This window comes from Magallana gigas, chromosome 8 (assembly GCF_963853765.1).
Source record: "Magallana gigas chromosome 8, xbMagGiga1.1, whole genome shotgun sequence".
NCBI lineage: Eukaryota > Metazoa > Mollusca > Bivalvia > Ostreida > Ostreidae > Magallana > Magallana gigas.
Genome location: NC_088860.1, coordinates 20927858 through 20950121, shown reverse-complemented (window position 1 = coordinate 20950121; position 22264 = coordinate 20927858). Strand labels below are relative to the sequence as shown.

At 34.0% G+C, this 22264-nt stretch overlaps 1 protein-coding gene across 2 annotated transcripts in view; it reads right to left on the bottom strand.

Moving 5' to 3' along the window:
- The window catches only part of LOC105333795 (adhesion G protein-coupled receptor A3), a 46288-nt gene extending 24768 nt beyond the window's left edge, over positions 1 to 21520 (bottom strand). Inside the window, exons 1-6 of one of the 2 annotated variants that reach the window (XM_011436966.4) lie at positions 21130 to 21520; positions 20678 to 21023; positions 17372 to 17443; positions 7898 to 7969; positions 5498 to 5569; positions 2281 to 2352 (exon numbers count right to left, since the gene is read on the bottom strand). In XM_011436966.4, coding sequence (XP_011435268.3) covers positions 2281 to 2352; positions 5498 to 5569; positions 7898 to 7969; positions 17372 to 17443; positions 20678 to 20982 — 593 coding nt within the window. In that variant the 5' untranslated portion in view covers positions 20983 to 21023; positions 21130 to 21520. Of the gene's footprint in view, positions 1 to 2280; positions 2353 to 5497; positions 5570 to 7897; positions 7970 to 17371; positions 17444 to 20677 lie in introns of both variants that reach the window. The other variant, XM_011436965.4, reaches the window with a different exon arrangement.
- Positions 21521 to 22264: the final 744 nt, after the last annotated feature.

The window sequence follows — 22264 nt, the reverse complement described above, 5'->3', positions numbered from 1 at the left end:
CAAAAATAACAAAAATACAAAATGCATTTTCCTTTCGAAAGGTTTTCTTTTTGCCCATATGTTTACACGTATAGCTGTAGATCTTATAGCTTTACTGGAAAAACTCGGTTGACATGTAAGGCATGTCAACCTGAATTCTCCCACAGAACTACAAATCTGCAGCTTAAATATTATCAATAATGTCCTTGTGTATCCAAATTTACTTTATTTTTCTCTTTCTGCAAAAAAATGCAGATTGTGGGGGGGGGGGGGGGGGGGGGGGGTGACAGCAGAAATTATGTTCCATGTTTTAAGTGAATAAGCAAGACTCACTCACAGTGATGCTTTCAATTTTAATGCAGTGTTAATTCATTTCATTTAAACACAGTAACCATTATGAAAGAGGTTGAGTTGGTTTTGGGGGTTAAGGAATTATCTAGGTTTGTGACTAGTCTGGTTGCATATAGTCTGAAGACTGAATGCCTACATATATTCACCACTAATAGAAGAAGTCTGATGATTTTTTTATTTTTTTAAGGACCTTCACTATCATGGCTACTTCAAGTAAAGTAGAAATGCAGACAAATTAAGAGCCCTTAAGAAATATGAGAATACATCAGGCCTAATTCCATATTGAGACTATAAAATACCAAAGAAAAAAGGGGAGAGCCCATTCAAGACAGTTGTAATTTAAAAGAGAGAATAAAAAATTCAATTCGATCCATACATTTATAAATTTTTCATTCAATGATTTGAATTTTCTCATTATTAAGAGCATTTCTTATTTGTCAACTTCCATGAAATAAATTAATTGTATATCAATTACATCTACAGTAACTTTAAATTCCACGCTAATACTCTTTAAATTATTATCAGTATTTAGCAGTTAAAGATTGTACAATAGGTTCTTTGGTAAGATGATCGCCCCTGGAGAACATTTGAAATCCCCATCTACCAGTAACTCTTTAAAAAAGCCATATTACGATGATGAATGACATTTTAATATCCACGATATCATGATCTTTTGAAGGTTTAATTACACTGCTCCTTTTCACAGCCAAAAAGAGAAAGCTGAAGTTTCATATATTTTCTTCACAATACTTGGAAGAAAAAATGAAATTTGTTTACAAAGCACAGCATACACAAAGGAGTTTTTTGACAGGGTTTCAAATCCTGAACAAATATTTACCTTTCAGTTGTCTATGCAATGAAAAACGGCAACGAATTTCAAAAAAAAAAAAGAAATAAAAAGAGAGTTAAAAAGCGTTTGACAAGGTAGATTTTTTTCTCAATATGTGTATTTCTTGAATGGAAGCTCGTCTATTTCTTGAATGGAAGCTCGTCTATTTTGACTTGAAAAATCTGTATGATTAAAACTCTTGACGGCCTGGCTGTCACACGAGGACCCCAGTAGACCCCAGGCAGGTTGTGTAATTAAGCACAATGACTGAGTCATTTTTCATGTCTTCCTGTCTAGTTCATCAAAGCCGGGGTTTTATTCTTCGGTAATTGATTGATTGATTGTCTGGTTGATGTTATGATAGGTTTATAAGCCGAACAAGAAGTTGGTTAATTGCTCAGTAAATATGGCTGCACTCATGGTTCTAGAATCTGTTGGTGTTTTTTTCCATATTCCAATAACTTTTTGGAAGTAATTACAAGTTTTGTATCCCAGACTCTATCATAAAGAAATTTTCTGAACAGTTTTGTAAACTATCACTTTTCAAAATCGTCAATTAAAAAAAAAAATCAGAAAAATAAAACAAAACAAAAAATAGACTTTTCAAAAATTGAATTATCTCAAATGTTTACCTTACACAATATTTTTAAAAGACTTTTTTATAATTGAATTTCCAAACTGTTCAGAATGGTTTATATTTTTTTTATACATATAGGAAATGTGAGAGTGAACTTGAGTGCTGACAAAAATGCATCATAATGTTCTATGATGAATACAATTTTTGTCGGCATATGTGCCTAATAACCCAAAACAGAAGGTGAGAGCACACGAATATCCTCAAGACTTGTTCCATTCTACACACTATCTTGATCAGCTCGTTTTTTTATGATTTCGCTCTGAGCAACACAAGTGAAACATGGAACATAGAGCGCATCCTTGTCTTCCTATATGGTACACACATCACCCCCCCCCCCCCCCCACCAACTTTAAAATAAAAACTTTTCCTGAAGTGGCTCTCTGACGATGGGTGGTGAATTGAGACTACTGGAGGGTCTTAATCCCCTCTCTCCCCCCTCTAACCTGTACAGATTACAGTGCCTTTGATCTCTGTGTTCACTTACATTTTCTTGAGAGCATGCAGATTGTTGAACGTCCCATCTGGAATGGTGTTGATCCTATTGTTGGAGAAATTCCTACAAAAAAAAGAAGAAAATTCCATTCTTAAGAAATGCATAGCTAAAATATTCTTGCAATCCTTAGCATACCCATCCCTTCAAAATCCTTCCTGTTACACAATTCTTTTTCTCTTCTGAGAAGTGGACAGGCATAGCTGTAGATGTTTGTGGATGTGGATGAAGACTGTGCTTGTCCTCTAATATGTTTCATACATGTATGACAAGAATTTCAAAAATCAAAATGGATGTTTTAGAGAGAGAGAGTGAGAGAGAGCGGGAATGAGAGAGCTGGAGAACTGTGTCATGAGAAATAGAATTGAGTTCATAATCCTTCCCCCATCGCCCCTCCCCACCCCCCCCCCCCCCCTGCTCTATGTAATTTTCTAAATTTATCAGGTCAGTGAATGCCTTCCTTTGTGAAACACAGACCAGACACCCCACAACTCGGGGCAAACTTCTTCTACAAGCAGGCATCTGGCAAACAGTTTGCTGCAGGGGGAAAAAAATAAGCCTTCTTTCAACACAGCCAAGTGCTGTCTTCCTCAATGCCTCTATACAACAATGAAGCTGTGAATGGGATTATGTGATTGCAAAGGGTGGAGGGGGGTAAAAACACATCTGTTATCTGTTTTCACCTGTGTCAGATCTCTCTTCATCTCATTAAGAAACCCTCTTTGGTTATTTTTTCATCTTTACTCCACTTATGATTCTACCATTTACTTTTAATGGGAGGATCAAAGGTTCTCTTAGGTGTGTACAGGATGAGCGCAGTTGATGGCTTTTAAACAGCCATTGTTACATTCCCATCAAACAGATGCGTTAATGATCTTTTGATGATGTAACTGATGAGATAATCCATTGTGTCAGAGCACAGGGGGATTCAAAAACACATAATTTCTTCCTCCTTTTTTTCTTTGATACATTTCCCTTTCCTTTTCTCTCCCTCTTTGATGAGGATCTTATCAAGCAGCCAACATTGATATTGGGAAAATTTTTTATCCTGCACTTTTTCGAACAGAAAAAACAAATCTAGCTTGATCAGTCTCTATGATTCAGACTTTATATGTTTGCTGCATGTGTGTGTGTTTTCCTCACTTTTAAATCAACACAAGCTAAAACAAAGATAAACTGCTTATAATCAACACAGATCAAACAGGCTGAACTCATTTTTCCACTTTTCAATCCTTGGCTCAGCTTTATTTTGGTGTGTTCCGTGATAACTACAAACAGTTTAATACCTCCAGCCTCCATCCCACCCCTAACTGGTGCAAGCTTTCTTATCCTTACGGTGGTTAATGGATTATTGTAAATGTATTACATTTTGCTGTAAATACTTCAGAGAGTTTTTTGGTGGAAATCAGCCCCTTTAATTCAAGTTCAACACCAAATGCTATGCATATATGAGTATGAATATATATTATAGATTCAGAAATTCTCTTTATTAAATCTACGCAAACTTGATAAAAATAAAGTCAATTTCCGCCAAAAATCAAACAAACTAAATATTAAGAATACATTTAAAGCATTTCTGTCCTTTACTTGGAATTGGGGGTAAAAAGAGGGGATGAGTTCAGTGTCCTCACAAAAATTCAGCTTGTAATCTAGATATCAATAAATGCTGGTCCCTATATCCTCAGTGAAAAATGTCTTATTAGGTTGTCTACATCAGTAGTGCCAGTGAGAGTTGGCACAGTGGCCTCCTTAACCACAAAATGCAGTGTCCTCATCCATCACTCGCACATAAACTTCTCATTAGTTGACCACAAAACCTTGTTGCATATCTGAGCCAAACCAGTAGATAACTTCACTGTAGGTAAATTCAACATTTTTTTTTTTTCAAAAAGTTTGATCCAGGTGAGTAAAAAAAAAAATTATCAAACAAAAAAGTGTGTATCAAATAATCTCTGTTTCTTCTGAAGGCTGAAAAAAAAATCTAAGATTTATTAAGCTTATAGGTACCGGAAATAAAAAAAAATATATTATCTACCTTTTTTTTTAAAGCTAAGATTAACTTCTTAAAAACGAATAAAACAGCGGGAAAATTTACATGATGTACTTATAGATGACATGAATCTGAGTTTGAATTGATTTACATCTAGTTCTTTATGTTTATTTTTGTACGTACAGTACACTAACACTGCTCTGGAATGTGGATAAAGCATGTGTCTCCTGTTCAAATGCAAATCCGATTTCTATCCACACGTATTTACATAGCTACAAAAACCTGCAGTTTCTCTGTAAACAGGTAGCAAACCTATTTAACAAGTAAATTTTAAGATTTGTTGATATTTTTAGGTTATATGGAAATAAAAACATTTACTTTTTGACAGAAATTATTTTGTAGCTCAGAGAGATAACACAATCTAAATGTCGAACAGTTAGAACACAGTGTCACTTTCAATTCTCTATAAGCTTAGTGAGAACACAAAGTTTCTCTATAGCTTGGTGATTCTTTATAGCTTGGTGAGAACAGTTTCTCTATAGCTTGGCAAGACCACCTAAAATTTCTCTATAGCTTGGAGAAAACACAGTTTCTCTATAGCTTGGTAAGACCACCTAAAATTTCTCTATAGCTTGGAGAAAACACAGTTTCTCTATAGTTTGGTGATAAAACAGAGTTTCAGCAAACAGTTTCTCTATAACTCGGAAATTCTCCATAGTTCGGTGAGAACAAACACAATTTTTCTATAGCTTGGAGAATACATACAGTTTCTCTATAGTTTAGCAAGAACATACAAAGTTTTTCTTTTAAAGCTTGATGAAAACAAACACAGTTTCTCTATAGCTTGGAGAAAACAAAGAGTTTCTCTATATAAGAGAACACACTTTTTCTATTGCTTGCATTGGTTTATATGAAGGGTCAATGTTAGAAAATCATGAGACAGTTCAATATGCTATCACTAAACTGTATCTAGTAAGAAAATTGACATTGTCAACAAAATCTTACAACATAAAAGATCTTTTTTTTTGTTCTGAATCTGTGCTAAACAAAAGCTATAATTGTCAGAAAGGGGTAAGATGGATGGCAGATGAAAAATATCACTATATGCCCCAGACATATATATGATGGGGCTTCAATAACACTGTAAGTGACCCTACAGTTTTGTAAGAACAGTAAGAACATACACCCAGTTTCTCTACTTTGTTAAGAACACACACTTACAGTTTCTCTAACTTGGTGAGACCTTCAAACATGGAACTGGTGATGCTTCCAATCTTGTTGTTAGACAGGTCTCTGAAACAAAATATGTAAATAGCATACTTAATTAATCAAACCAATTTAAATAAAAAATCTCAAATAAGAATCTACTAAGTCAGCTTTTTGACTGACAGATGGACAAAAAGATGTACTCATAAAAAAGTTAATTAACTATTACACATGTCTAATCCATATTCTCATTGATTCTATTTCAATACACAATGAAAGAACTCTCTCTCTCTCTCTCTCTCTCTCTCTCTCTCTCTCTCTCTCTCTCTCTCACATGACAATCAAAAACAGACAAAATCACCTCTTGGTGAGAAAAACATTTCAGGGTAGGTGCCGCTCTGCATGATCAGAAACCTAGAGATCTTCTTCAAAATAAATATTTGCTTCCTTGACAGTTCAATTTAATGAAATTAAAACCAGAATAAATTATATTGTAAATTGAAAATAACAAGCCCACAAAATCAAACTGATTAACCTATGGGGTTTTTGAAGTATTCAAGGTTAGAACATTCTTGAGTCTTCAGCTTTAGGTTGAAATGCACAACATGTAAAAATTTCAATGCAAGTAAACATAAATGAAGATTCATGAAAATCCAGTTTCTTGGTATACCATGCAGTACATCTTTTATTGGTAGTGTACCTAATTAATTCTCACATCAAATGAACATGATGTGTGAATAATCATTTTCAAACTGAAGCAGTAGCACCTGTAATCCCACATCCAGAACATATAAGATATGGATTTTTTTAAAATCTAACTTAAAGGCATTTACTTGAAAATATAAGATAGGGATTTCTTTATTTTCCTTTGAGGTATGCCTCCAAGAAATTTCAACATTTATAAATAAGCCACATTAAACTGTATGAATGAGTGCAATTTATACATTTATCAGTGCTTCCCTTGTGCTTATATCATAGGAATTCATCCTCCAAAACCATTATATCCTTAATTTTACAATAATTCTATTTTCAATTAAACTGAACAAGTAACCACCAAGAGAGACCAATTAAACTGACGTTCGTTTTGGGCACATTCTTTGCTTTAAGGAGGCCCCACTAAAAGTCCAGCCTGTCTGCTCAATGGTTCATTTACAAAGCTGATGATTCAGCCATAACAAAGCCTATAAAATTGTCCAGACCACCTTTATCTGTCCCATGCCATCACACACACACAAACATAGCCCTGTACCACACAAAAGCAAATCAACTGAAAAAGCCCCTTACTTCCCCTTCATTGCCCCCTTATTTCCCCTAAGTGGGCCTCCCTCCACACATAAATGTCACTCATGTAATGAAAGACCGAGGGGAGAAGAAAGCCACCAGCTCATCTTTTCATTATTATTATCATTTTTTTCTCTCTAATTAGCACCACACCAGTCTTTATTTATGCTTCAGTACAGTATATCAAAAGGTTTTAACCAGGCAGTGAAAAACCCCTTCACTGATATACAATACAGTGCATGAATACATGCAAATTGAAGCCCTGAAAAAATATTGTACTAGCTTCTCTCTTTTTTTAGATCTGACATCTCGCCTTATTCTGAGGCTGTTGTTGTGATAGATATATGCCTAATGACATTTATTAGATAAAAAATACCTTCTCATCACAAACCAAACGAGACATGAACCTTTATGTACCATAAAAAAAATACATCTTTGGTTTGGTTTTAACGTAAACATTTGTGAAAGAATTCGGGACAAGAAACAGATTTTTGAAATTTATTAAGGTTGGCGGAGATTGACTCCTCAGTAACTTCTCCAATTTGGCCGCCACTGGAAGTAGATCAATATTTGTTTACCTGAGGTAGAATGTCTTGACCCTGCTATAGGTATAATACTTATCTGTGAACAAATTCAACACTTATTTATTAAATGTAAACCTTGTTTAACTCTTGTTGGGGCAAGACTCACAGTCTTGTTTTCACTGATTTGAATTCTTTTCATCTTTGTTATAATAATTTTCAACAAACTGTGCTGCAAAAGTGCTGGTAAAAAAACCTTGATTCTATAAATATTCTAGATTCATAGAGACAAATAATCTAGATGTCCTGTTTCTTTCAATTCACTTATTCTAAAGTAAAATAGCTTGGATTTGGTTGCAAGTGACTGACCATCAATCGGCAACATCGATAAGCGATGTAAGTTTCCAAGGTTGATAAGGGCATCAAAAGACTAAGGTACATCATTTCTTGGTTTCAAAATTTCAAAGTTGAAGAAATATTTAGACAACGATTCCACTTGCATCAAAATTGCATTCATTAAACTTTAGATTTTAGCACCTACAGTCTCTCTCTCTCTCTCTCTCTCTCTCCAAGAAGAAACATTTATTAAACACCTGTATATAATCATACTTACAGTTTGACCAGTTCTTTTAGCCCAAAGAATGCACCTTTCTTGATGATGGTGATTTTGTTGTGGCTTAGGTCCCTGAAATGAAATTATAAATTATGATTAACAGCCTATTGACATCACTGTGTTTTTTTAACTAAAATAATGCAATAGTAATTTAACTACCATATTATACTACTAATGCATTATTTCCTGTACTTCACAATAATATGCAACACTTCATACAATATAGCAAAAGAATATATATGTGAAATGCAAGTGAATTTTCACTCCCTCATACTGTAACAATTCTCTCATGACCTTGACCTTAAAACTTGACCTTATATTCAGAATTACAAACAGAAAAGCCATCAGTAAGAGACCAGATTAAATACACTAAGATTTCCTTGACAAACGGACCTTATACAGTAGCTTCAACACTGACCTTGAGACTAAATGGCCTTGAGTCATGATGAGAGTATATTACAATTTAAATGACCTTGTCTTAAGAGAATAATATATTTTCTTCAACTTGTTATTACTGTAATGTTATTAAAGGTATATACATTCTTATCCAATGCTTTGTAATAAGCATTGGATAAACATGCACATAATTGAGGGGGATCTCCTGGGGGCAGACAGACAGACAATGTTTTTTTAACCTCTTAGATAAATACTAATACCCATTCCATTGTTAACATATGCAAAATTTATTGAGGGATAAAAAAGGGCTACTTATATATGAGGTTGACGACTCATTTTCTACATTATTGCATGGTTCTTTATTTAAAATCCATTAGTTCTGAACATGATTTTGGGGCCCTCAAAAAATCAATGCAGGAGAATTATAATGAAAAGGCCCAATGTTACTGACAATAGTCAAATGCATTGTACGCCATCTTTGCTCCAAGGATATTTGCATTTATCTGAAAATCAGGCATAATGTCCATAAATTATGATGCCTAATAGGGTGGAAATCGATACATTCTGCGATATGTTCTGTGTTAAGATCAGACAGCTCACCGACATGGCTATAAAAAAGAAATAGTTAAAAAAGAAAATTCAGCTATGGGTTTATTTCTACACTCTATCTCTTCATTTTTCTTTAAAAGAGGAGAGATAGGAGTATTACAGGGCTATGGGTTTTTTATTCATTTTTTTTGGTATATATATTTTTTTGTATATATATTTATAGGCACTTCCAAATTTCAGACATTGGTCAATCACTTTGTGTAGCATCTGCAGAACTGTCGTGATCCCAAAATGCTTTTTTTAACATGTGATTTATGAAATCGCATGGAAAAAGACAGACGAAAAAAAAAATCTTAGAAAAAAAAAAAAACCAACACATTATTGAGATCTTACAAAAAATTGGGGAAAAAATTGTTATTTCAGAGAATTCAAAACAAACATGAAATTCCATTCCACAGATCAAATGATATGATGCATATCAAATTGGATAAACATTTTTTTTGGTCATAAGACTTGATAAATTCTCATCAAGAGAGAAAAAAAAATGGCTGTCTGCTGCGTTATAAGGCATTCTGTGGGTGGCCCATGTCAATCAGCCGATCATTACACTAGCACAAACACCGGTTGAAGTCAATCTTATTTTACCTATACAATCAGTGCTATTGGTGCAAAGCCTATTCAATGAGAAATATTTCTACTTCGTCATGTGATGTTATCGCTGATTCTTTTTAGAGGGGGGATAAGTTTTTGGTGACCTGGCCGATTACAGTACAACAATGAAATCTCTCCCATGTGATTATCGCTTGTTTAATTTTATGAATTAACAAGCCTAGCTCATGCAACCCCACTTTGAGTGACACAATCTCCAAAGTCTCGTTAAAAATTATGTTCATAAACATATTCTTGACATTTTTAATTTGGAATTCTTTACCCTCAAATCAAAATAGAAGATAAAATCTACTTGTCATTTGTGGTTTTATTATAGCACTTGTATTTATTCTTTCCCTTTAACAATTTTTTTTGTCTGCATACACTGAAAGAAATGAAAAAAAAATATAAAAAAAATGTTTTCTTTTTGCAAATTTACAATAATATATGCCTTTTGACATTTGAAATGAAACAAAAAATAATGTATCAACCTGAATTTTCCTATATTAAATGAAACATCGTACATGTATCAATGTGTGTCTTTGAATGAATGAAATCCCCCTCCCCATCTTTCTGAAGCAGTGAAACAACCACCTGCATTCCCATCCCCCCTAGCCAACAGAGCGGTGACCACCTTACTTCTGAATCAGTCATCTCCCACCATGTGTGTCACATAAAAATTTCTCATGGAGAAACATCTCGAGAGAGTAAAAAGTACGAGACACAGAAAACTTTGCCGTTTTTGACAGTTATGTATTTTTTGGCGAGCTCTACAGGAAAAGTCTGCCCTTTATTTTTGCGTGTCTTTTTTTTTCCTTTTTGGTGAGGTGGTGCACACTCGCACCAGATCACCTTGGAGCGAGTACAGGTTCCCTAATTACCTATAAATGTCTTCATATTACGGAGTACTAATGTATTTCTCTGGGAGCAACCTTATATCAACAGTGAGGTATTTTATGTCATTTGTCAAAGGGCTACCATCACAAGGAAACAAAGTTTTTTACCTATCTTAAATAATAAAAGGGGCCCTCTCAAAACAGGAAAAAAAATATCTACAGACCACTTGAATGCATTTTTCTTGGTTCAAGAAAATGTTGGGCAATATACATGTATGCCATGTCCTACAAATGCATGACTTGTATAATGCATAAAAATTGAGGCCCTCATTAATCTTAAATTTTGAAATACAAGGTTTTTCTGTTTAATTGTTTAATTAATCTTCAAAACACACCTGTTTCATAACAGAGAGATCACGCAATATTGGCTAGTACTGGCATGCATTTTTAATAAAAGATTTTTTTATTACTGCACGTTGTGTTTGAACATTTTAAATTGCCCTGTTTAGGTGGGCGGTTGTCCAATGTGCCAGGTGACCCCATCAGCAAGCGGAAATTGTGCAGCATAATGCACACATGCTGCGTATGCCAATTTATTCTTTTCAAGTGCATGTCGATTACATCTAATTATAATTAAAAAGAAAAACATGCTCAATTTAAGATCTCAAAGCAAGATCCGACTTTTTTTTTCAATTAGTAATGCATATTATTAAGCTTCAAGGCAAAACGTTCCATGTTTCAATTTTATTTTTAATTAATCCTGCGATTCTGCAATTTGGTCATGCAGACTTCGAGTAAGAACCACACACAAAACGCGGGAAAATCAGTCTGAAAAGCTGAATGGCAACTTCAGACTTGGATGAAATTCAAATGAGTGTATTGGTACCTGGTTGATACAAGCACAAGACTGGCATTTGGTAGAGAGAAAAAAAAACATACAGATTTTCAATGGCTCTCAGTTATTCGTTTCCTACACAGCTCGATCTTTGAAGGAGCCATTCAGATTTACAGAGCAAGATAACTTTGCCTGACCGGGTTTCAGAGAATTCAATGTTGTGTGTTTTAAAACTAGTACAATGGCGGTATAATTCCGTTTGAGCAATTAATGCCACAATCGAGTAAAAAACAAGCCAAAGATTGTGAAAATAATCAGGTTTCTTGATCGAGAGGGAAAATTAGGCAACAGAATGGAGAAAATAGATTTTCAAGCTGAAACACTCCGGTGGGTCATGATAATGCAAAATACTGCAAATGAAATGAAAAAAAAAATTCATTTCATTTTACCACATCAAATTACTGTTCGTAATTCAATATGTCACTCATAAATGTGCAGTCTTTGATGCAGCTAATTTAATAACTAACTCTCAAATAGAGTACTGTAAGCATGCAGAGTTAAACTCACAGGAATCGCTATTCATAAAATGTATTTCTCAAACAATGGCAGCACTGCATTAATTTTTTTTTTTTAAATACACAAAATATACATGTACCATTTGAAAAGCATCACTGTTACATGCAAGCACATCTGTAGATCAAAGTTTCATAAGTGCTCATAAAAGCCAAACACAATTTTTACTCCCTATGAAATCTTGACGAGATCACTCACTTGACAAGTGTAATTTACACACTTGGGAACCGAATTATCTCATACCCTTCCTTTTTTCAGGCCCCAATTTTAGACACTCGAGTGTCTATGGGACAGAAATTATGGTCCCTAGAATAATTCAAAGTATTACAGAGAATCCTGCAAAGTGAACAAATACGGAGACGGCTTCCCTGTTTGCTTAGAACTTGAAACTTGCTTAGTAAATTATCTTGATGGGTAGCGAAATGGTCCGAGAGGCATGAAGTCCGAGGCTTGATCGACAGAAATAAAATCACTCACAATGTCCCAGTGAAGGGATCCGTAGAATTTCGAGAGCTTTGCACCGGTTAATGAAGTCTCAAATGAAAATTTATGTAAATCTCTTCAAAACTAATGACATGCAATTTACTCAAGTTATTGGAATTTGGAAAAATTGCAGTACTTGTTGTCAACTTACTACAGGCGGGATTATCAAGATTTGCTTTGAAGTGAATTAATAATGTTGTACTCTCATTGTTCGGATTATCTAAGGTACCATAAAACAATCAACTCTATTACTACAAAGAAAATCCCAAATATTGGGACAGAGGTGGTCCCATTAGTGCAGTAGAAATTCAATCCCAGAAAAATAATATCAACACATGCACTTAATGTTACATCTTTTTTGGTAATTAAATAGCTATGCTTATGTATCAATACAGTCATCTCATTTGAACTCCCTGATTCACTTGTTTGAAGAGCTGAATGCAGACAAAAGTTTGTAGTGTTTGAAGAAATACGGCTAGGCATGTACTGTGTTTGACCATGCACCTACAAATGTTTAAGGAGGGTTCTCAAGATAGCAGCACTTGTTCATGATTATATCTCAGATGTATTATTTACTGGTACACAAGAAAAAAGCACAATCCTTAAAATAATTTTTTTTTTAATTATAAAACAACAAATAAACCATCGAAAAAAAAAAAAAATTCTTTGTTTTCAGCCCCATTCAACAATTCTGTAAGACTACCCCCCCCCCCACAACCAACTGACATTTTATACAAGGTGCTTGTTGCAATCAACCACACAGGGATTTTTTTTAAATTCTTCTTCTAAAACAGACTTCAAGAAAAAAAAGAGGAAGGCAAATCACTTCAAATACAAGTTGAGCTGAGTAGTAAGGAAGCATTACCATGGCAACCAAAATAGAACTGCTTTTCAGAGGAAAAAAATGATGAAAGGCAACAAGGCAACAATACCAGGTGGTAAAGCGGTCGTCGTAATATGCCAGACAAGTATCTCTATTTGAAGCAAAAAAAAAACCAAAAACCAGCATCGTTTCCATTTTTTCCCCTACAGCTTTATGTCAAATTATGCATCAATTTAGAAAAAAAAATTGACAAATGTTTTATTTACGTTTACATTTCTTTTGTTTACACGGACAAATAAAAATCCTTACGCGATTCTTTCAAAAATTCAATAATAAGATTTGACAAGGATAAAATGAGTATTCAAGGCATTTTAATTTTTACCCTCTAATCCCTGGGGGTAGGGGAGAAAAGGCTATTAAGAGAGATAAAAGGCTGCAAAATAGAGATAATTTATCTCCAGACTAAATCTGCTACCCAGCTCTGAAAAGACAAATTGAAATCCCAGATTTGCTGGCTTCTCGGGGAAGAAACCCAATACGGACTTTGAAGTCTGCTACTAAAACCCCCCTACAGATATGTACATAAAAGTCATTATGTTCCATTCGTCCTTGACTGGTGTGAAACAGTTATCTTTCACAAGCTGTATCATAGCCCCAGATTTTTTTTATGATATCCCCAGTATCTAAAATCCCTTAAAGGAGGGAGGTGGTTGACCAATGGTAATAGTCTGAGTTCTGATAAACAATCATGCAGTCACTTTCCACCAGACAGGTTTAAAAAGCTTTTCATGTTGTCTAGAATTCTTTGTTTATCCTTTAGAATATATTTTTCTTCTAAATAAGAAAAAAAAAATATTGCTGCCCATTAGATTTTTACACTGAATTTTAAAAAGAACAACAAGCTTCAATTTCTCACATAATTCAGACAGTGTCTCCAAAAAGATATAGAAAACATTTTAAAACTTGCACTTCAAAGAATTCTGCAATCTGTGAAGAAAATCTCTTCCTTGCAATTTCATAAAAGATGCACTTCAAGTTCTGCTTGTTTATGACTTGAAAAAGAAATAAGAACAAAAGCAATTTATGGACAAGAAAGAGAAAGCAACTGCAGTTTGCTGAACCCACATCAAAGATCTTTGAATCCTTAATGGACTTGTATGCATCTGAGGGAGTTTATAAACACTAGTGATTCTATTAGTAACTAGATAATTCTTTTCCAATTTCAAAAGCTTAATTCAATAGAGAGATAATACTTCCGACATTAATCTGTCGAAAATCTTGATAAATTGCATTCAATTTTTAGCATAACGTGTCCCAAACGTAGTTCAATATGATCAGTTCAAATCTACAACTCCCTTGATGTCCATAACCAGTAATAAAACATGAGTACTTTAAGAGACGTTCAATATCACAACAATTGAATCTCATGTTACTTCAGTAAATGCATTTATGCATATGAATTTTAACTGTTCAACGTTTAGAAATTATGTACCCATTGCCCAATTATTACCTCCCCCCCCCCCTCACCCCACCCCCCTAACACCCACATAAACTCAGGGACTGAGGGACTGGCATTATTTGAGAGTGCGATATTAGAATAACCTATATATAACTGTATTGTCTGATAGAGTTCAGTTAACTTTTGATAACGTCAGCAAAATTCTCACAGAATTATAAGAATCTTTAGCATTGATATCTAAAATTATATAGATGCATATTGAAAAAGCTATGAAGTCCCAACTATCGTTTTCTTTGTACCGATAATTCTTAAATCCTTGGATATCTTGAATTTGTCTTCCACATCATCATCAGTTTGAGATAACAAGATTTGACTTTAAGTTTAGTACTGTCAATTTCCTTCTTTGATGACACTCCCCACCCCCTTTCCATTCCTTCAGCACATATTCAAATAACATTATTGCATATGCCGGTAATTATGGTGATGTGTATATATATCATACTCATATTGTAAATGATAACCCCTTGCAGGGTTTCTGCAAACTTATTGAACAATATGGATTTACCACATTTATAAAACATTGTAATCAGAAACCCCATTGCAATTTTGAACTCATGTTGGGAAATATTGGCACACTGCAGCCATGGTGACATGGCAACATAACGTCTGAATTTTTTTTTTCTCTTGAAAGGCAATGAACAGAATTCTGTAGCATATGTATGCTAATAATATTTTAATGTTTCCTCTAACTGAAGTGTTGTGTCTAAATACTTTGAGCCAGTCTTATAAAAAAATTAATGTGGATATCTCATAAATACAATTTATTCTGAAGCAGAAATCAATTAGTACACATTTTACAAAATTGAAAGACTGAAAGAATTCAAATTTACATTTTTATACAGACTTCTTTTCTGAAAACTACACCTGAAAAAACAAATGTTAACAAGAACATTAACATATCTCCGTATTTAAAACATCACTAATTTGTAACAAGGAAATTTCTTCATGAGAAAATAAGGAATTTAAATAGATTGTTCTATTTATGCAATTAAGCTAAATAAGCTAGCTTAAAAGTCTCATTAGATTAGCTTTAATTGAACAAAATTTAAGACTTTTGGAAAAATTTCTCATGAATGACTTCCTTTTCTTATGATAATTATACAGACATACTGGTACTTAGAAGATCATATAGTACTTAATTATTTCAAGAAGTCACACATGCTCCTAAAGTACCTAACAATTTCCCATCTAGATCGAGCTTCATCATTTATTTTGCAACAAGACAAAGTATGTTGCAAACAAAAGGACAGTTTTCCAATATCTGGTAAACTGCAAAAACAAATGTGTGTTCCATCCATGGCATTATTTGACACAAATTCAATTTTTTACTGTTATGCTATGCACTGCTTTGCAAATTACAGTAAACTGTCAAGTGAAGAAAAAAAAATCAGAATTTTATGTGTCTGTGGAATCCATCTTTATCTATTTGATACACATAAATTCATCTGTTTAACTCTGAAATCATTTTTTTTTTTTTGTCAGGAAAAACAGCTGAGTATAGTGATTTATTAATAGCATGGAATCCATTGGCTTCCGCTTCACCCAAAAAATTTTAATCTTTCATACAATCATCTTTTTTATGCCAACCAAACCCCAAAAAATTCTTGATACAAGAGGTAAGAAGTTCACATGCAGACATCAAAAGTTGTAAACCTGAATTGCAAAAATCTCCAAACAGGAGAAATCATGACTTATATAAATATATATTTACCCATGAACAAAGCACGGATGGATTTACAGTATTTTAATTTAAACATCAAAGCACATGTTTTGGCGTTAACCCTAACCTCCAACTTTTGCAGCAACAACTTTACAAGCAAGAACAGATGTGGCAACTGTCAGATCTTAATAAAAATCTAAGCACATACAAACACACACACACAGCATATAAATAAGCTATTACATTAAAAGAACAAATTAGGCAGTGCCTGGAAGAGTTTTCAACTTTGATTAGAAAAATGGAAAGAGGTTTCTGAGTCTGTAATTTTTTTTCTTTTATCACCGTTACTTTGTTGACCAAGTTGAACTAGAATCACTGTGTGTATATAATATGTGTATGGCATCATTGATAAAAGGGGAGGGGCAGAAATGGAATTAGAATATAGTCAAATATATCTATGCTAACAGACAACAAAGTTTGTGTGGCACATAAACCTATTTACATATAAACTTGGTACATAAACAAAATCACCTATAACGATGCTTTATTAAGAAGTCAATGGAAACAAAGCATGTCAAAAGCCATAATGTGTAGGGTTTTTAGCCATGATATATTATCATTAACATCTTAATAGAGCAATAGCCTACAGAGACAGCTGGAAAGTGCTTTGTGGCACTGTTTTTATGTATTCTATGCAGGACTCGCTCATCAGAGAAGGATTTCCATGAAAAATGCAGCGGTCCATAGTGAAATCCCACAACGTACAAACAATAAATATTTGCTAGGGGATAGCATGATGAACAAACTCCCTTATGATTTACAGAAAGAATTCAGGCAATCTGAAATCAGAATCCAAATACCCTGACTTTTACTGAAAAAAAAACCTTTTTCTGTACTGTAAGATATGTTTGCATGAAAGGGGGGATATTTTCCCTTTCTCCGAAGACCTGTGAAATATATAGATTTTTTATCTCTTAGTTTTTATAATACTTTCCATTTTACATACTTCACATCAGATTACCAGATATATATCCCTTTCTACATAATTCTGTAATAGAACCTCATGCTACATGCACAGTGTGCACTGATCTGCAATGAGCAGCATGTAATATGCACACTAAATTAATCATGCAACATGTAAACTAAACTTACAGCTTCTGTAGGGATGAAATGCGAAAAAAGTCTCCTCCTTCCAGGACAGTTATCACATTGCGGCTCAGGTCCCTACAATGATATCAAAATCACTTTTTAAATGTTGGGTTGACGAACATAGAAAAAAAATGCATGTTCACAGGCATTTCTTGAGAATATGAGGTGCTGGGCTAGATGTATTATCCTCATTGCCTCAAGAGTCTATGATCGAGTCTTTTCGTGGCCATAGCCCATAGGGCCATAGCAATGAATGGAGTCAGAGACCCTTATGTTGTGAGGATGCCCAATGGGCTATCATTGTCTTTGGCATTTAACATTAATTCACATGCACATTGTATTAGTAGGACAGTTAAATATTCAAACTGATGAGGTTTACAATTTGTATTTATAAATATAAACATTTTTTAAATCACATGCATGAATATATATTATTATATACATATTTAATTTTGTGTTATTACAGAAAGCAAATTTTTTTTTTCTCAGTTGTTATTAACACAACACTAAGGTCAGCTGTTTTTTGAAAGCTCCAAAGATTTTTTTCCTTCAATAACATTTGATTTGTTAATTGACAAAACTTGGAATATATTGACAGACTATCTCAGCCATTGGCAAGTGGTCATTATAATACAGAGTCTGAAAAGTCAAGTGGACTTCATATAGTTAAAGTCAAACATGTCAACTTTTTGTAAGAATTTAAAAAAAAAATTTAAACAATATGCCAAAACAAATAATCAATAAATAATAATATAACTCTTGACAACTAGTATTTATTTATTTTTCAGTAAATCCACCATCCATCTCAAGTCCATCTCAAATGTTGTCCAAATCAATAGATTCTGAATACACACTATATAAAATTAGATTCTCCTAACAACTGGGGGGTGATGAGAGCGTTTAGCAAACAAAACCCCATTCAGCGAATCCCTTCGTCCAAGTCTTCAGGGAATTTTCATTAGCTGGTCCATTGTGGACCCTACAGCATTAAAATATCATTGTTCCACCTGTTTTACAGGTAAAAATCAATGCATTGTGTGCCATAAATGAAATCTCTAGTTATATGGACCAGTTTAATACCTGACAATCAATATAAATGGCAACATCAAATTCTTGAAAGTTAAATTTAATAACCAAAAAACACCTAAAAATCTAATTTGAAAAAACAAACCTAATTTAAATAAGTTGTTCATAGTTCAAAAACTTCATGTTGCATGTTTTTTTAAATCTATTATAATCCTCCATTGCAATACATGTATTGCATTTAATATATATTAGATGAAAAATACCAAAATTGCTAAATTAGATTTCCAAAGGTGGTTTATAAAGAGATTTGTATAACTACATACAAGTATTAAAAAAAATACACAAATTATAAGCTTATATCTAAAAGTATATGGAGTTTTAATTTATTAAAAAAATGAGACAAGTTACTCATGACCATGAAGGGAGACCTGAGTCGCCTCAGTCTAGAAAGTTAACACACATAAAATTGTAGAAATAGCATTTTTTTCATTTAATATCCAACACCCAACTCTTGTCAATTTTTCATATTATTAAAACTTTACAGTAGCTCTTCTGTGTGGCCAGGGAAATTAGTGAGTCTATATGTCTATACTGACATATTGATGTAAAATATGACCATGTTATGTTAACACACTCAATACACCTCATGTCCATTATCGATAACATTTTCATATTGGTGGTTTTTTTCTGCCTATATATTTCTAATGATAGTTTACAGTCGGTATAACTTAACCTTTACTTTTGAGTTTATTTGGTGCAGAGGGATAAGCCATTTATTCTGATACATGAATACTTATATGTACATGTGTACCATTGAGATTGATGTTGCAATGCACAATGCAAATGCAGCTGCATGGCTTTTTGTTTTGTTTTTTTTTTGGGGGGGGGGGGGGGTTGACAAGCATGATGATGTATTCAAGAATTTGAAGACAACCAAAAACTTTGATTATATATTGATAATAAACATACATGTTATGCAGGTGTTTTAGTGTCTGCATGATGAAAAAGGCTAATGGAATTGCCAATACTTATACATGTATGATTATTGATATAGGTTTAAAATGCGAGTTTCAGAAGATTTGGAAAACAGATACTAACTAAAGAGGGGGCATCATCAAGCAGATAAAAAATCCTGTATGTATGAGGCCAAAGGTGGCAGGGCGTATTCCTCATCAAATTTTCGAATAGTATTACATGACGTACACATGTGAAAGCTGGGGAATTAAAGAATCTCAGAAAAGTAGGATGCTATAAAAGTCTTATCCCATAGACCAAAGATTATTTTAAAGTTCTTTTCAATAGAAAGGCTTATAATTAAAAATCATGATCAAAGCCATGTCAAAATCAAAATTCATATCCTTCAGTTCAGAGAGCCATGATATTATTAAGAACTGTATAAAAATCAAATGTGTATGATTTAGTTCTACATACATGTTTATATGTTACACTTACATGTATGTACATAATTATATAGATATGCATTCTAAATTAATTAGATCCATGAATTCACATGAGCTGTCAGCAAATCATAGAAACGATAAAATTTAAAATAATATTGTTTGTTGAAACTTTTATGAGGATATTTCTTGACAATCCGTATATTAGGAACACAAAAGTGAATTTCAACATCTAGAACCTACAATGTATATATAATATCTATCCATTTTACAAATTGGGAGTAGTCAAGCCATTTTTCCATCCTTTGCTTGGACACCCTCTAAGTGCGATTGTCATGTCTGATTAAGTGATATTGATAAGACGCCTTTCTTTGTTGGCCTTTATTTAAAACCAAGAAACAATAAATGTCCCCCTGCCTGTGTCTTGCTTTTTATCTTCTTGGGTGGTGCATAATGCTTCTCATTATGGGGAACATCTCAAAAACCAATCTTTTGTTTATAAATGTAAAGGTAGTATTGCGTCTATACATCTACTAATATGTATGTAAGGCTAGGCCAAATGTGATCTTTTTCCTGGCCCTATACATGTACTGAATGTAAAATAGTGAACATATTTAGATATTCATATCCTCTTGGGCCAAATATTGACAAGTGCAAACATAAAACATCTGACATTTAAAAACTGCTTTAAAAGGTATATATATATATATATACATACGATTCTCAGGGGGGCTTGACTGTTTGTTTGCTCTCTTAAATACATACATAGCAAAACACACAGGAAAAAGAAATCATTCACAAAATTTAAATTATTTAAAGCACCAGCAATTTCTCTTTACATGGTATTTGGTACCTGTTTCAGCTACCAATATAAGCAAGGACTTACAGAATGGTGGTGTCTAAAGGGAGATAGACGGAGATCATGGCTACTGATGCAATGACTGACAGACTCCCAGCACAAACCACCTTCCTCCCATTGGATGCCACCTGGGGGCTACTAGTCTTGGACATACTCCTTGCCTCGGTGGTGCCACCAATCTTGCCACTCCCCTTGGAGCCGTCCTTTTTTCTGGTGATGCACGTGCATCCCGGGGGACAGGCATCGATGAGGAGAGCAGAAGTCAGCAGGCAGAGGAGAAGAATCCGGGCAAGACGATTAATCCACATTGATCGCTTAGCACCATGCCACATTCTTCACTCCACATGTAGAATCCCACCTTTTAAATCATTGCCTGAATATCCAACATGTAAAACAGAACCATATAACTATTTTCCGATAGAATCCCTTGCACGTGTGTCGCACAAAATAATAAACAAATTTTCTTCAAGTTTAATTACCTATCATGATTTGGAATTTGTTTTCCCATCACGAATCTAATATCTTTAGAAAAAAGCTAAACATTACGTAGGTAAATCAAAAGATGCGAAGCTTATCTCGTAGGCGAAGCTCCCCGAACATTTCAAGACACTGCCTTCGGGCTGCAGAGATTGTTGTTTTTCTTTCTTTCACATCTTCTGCACCGAAACGCCAAATATTAACACGTCGTTTGATCAATAGACTTCCAAATCATTTAAATAGGATAAATTCCTATGTTTGTTTTCCTTCAGATATGTCATAGACTTTCGATCAAAGGTAAATAACATCCCAAAATTCAACAAATCTTAATCCCTTCACAAACACCCCACAGCTCCGTAGGCCATCTTGGTTTTTTTTTTTCTACCGATGATTGTGACGTCACATATTCTATTTATAGTTGCAAGGTGCTTTCTCCTTTTCTAAAGGGATTCCTTATGGAGTGAACAGTTTGAGGGGAATCAATTTAAAACTTAGCAAGAGTAAAAAGTTGGACACTTCTCTTGTTACTGTATTTTTTGCACTAGCCGGTGCATATATTCTATATGAATGGATCCACGATGTTCTGTACCCCCCCCCCCCCCCAACTTGAAAATACATGGCAATGCTAAAAAAAATTCCAAGAGAAAAATCCTATTCAATGGGAGGGAGAGAAGTAAAGAGTGCAAAACAGCCTGATTTCCTCTTCTCTTACCGAATATTGAACAAGAGGGTTGATCTGCGTTTCCCAGTAGTCTAGGACTTCAAAGCTTAGCCAGATTCTGATTACTATATTGCTATTCAAGTTATTGCAAACCCCATATAATTCTCTCCTCAGGATCCGCGCGTGATGTGCATTGAATAATGATCTATTTTAATGTTTAGTACTGTTATCTTTTCTTTTCCTTTGTTTTTGTATGAATAGTTCTATTAACAAATATGATAAATTAAAAAAAAAAATGTCGTCCATAAAAGTGTTTGAAAGTTTATCACGTGTATTTCAAAGAAAATAAGTCTTTACAAAATTTAACTTATAAAGGAATTAACAGCAGCTATGGTTATTAAAGAGATGGAAGAGAGGGGGGAGTGGGGGGGAGGGGTGACGGGGAAGGGGGAAGAGAGGTAACTCTCAAACATTAT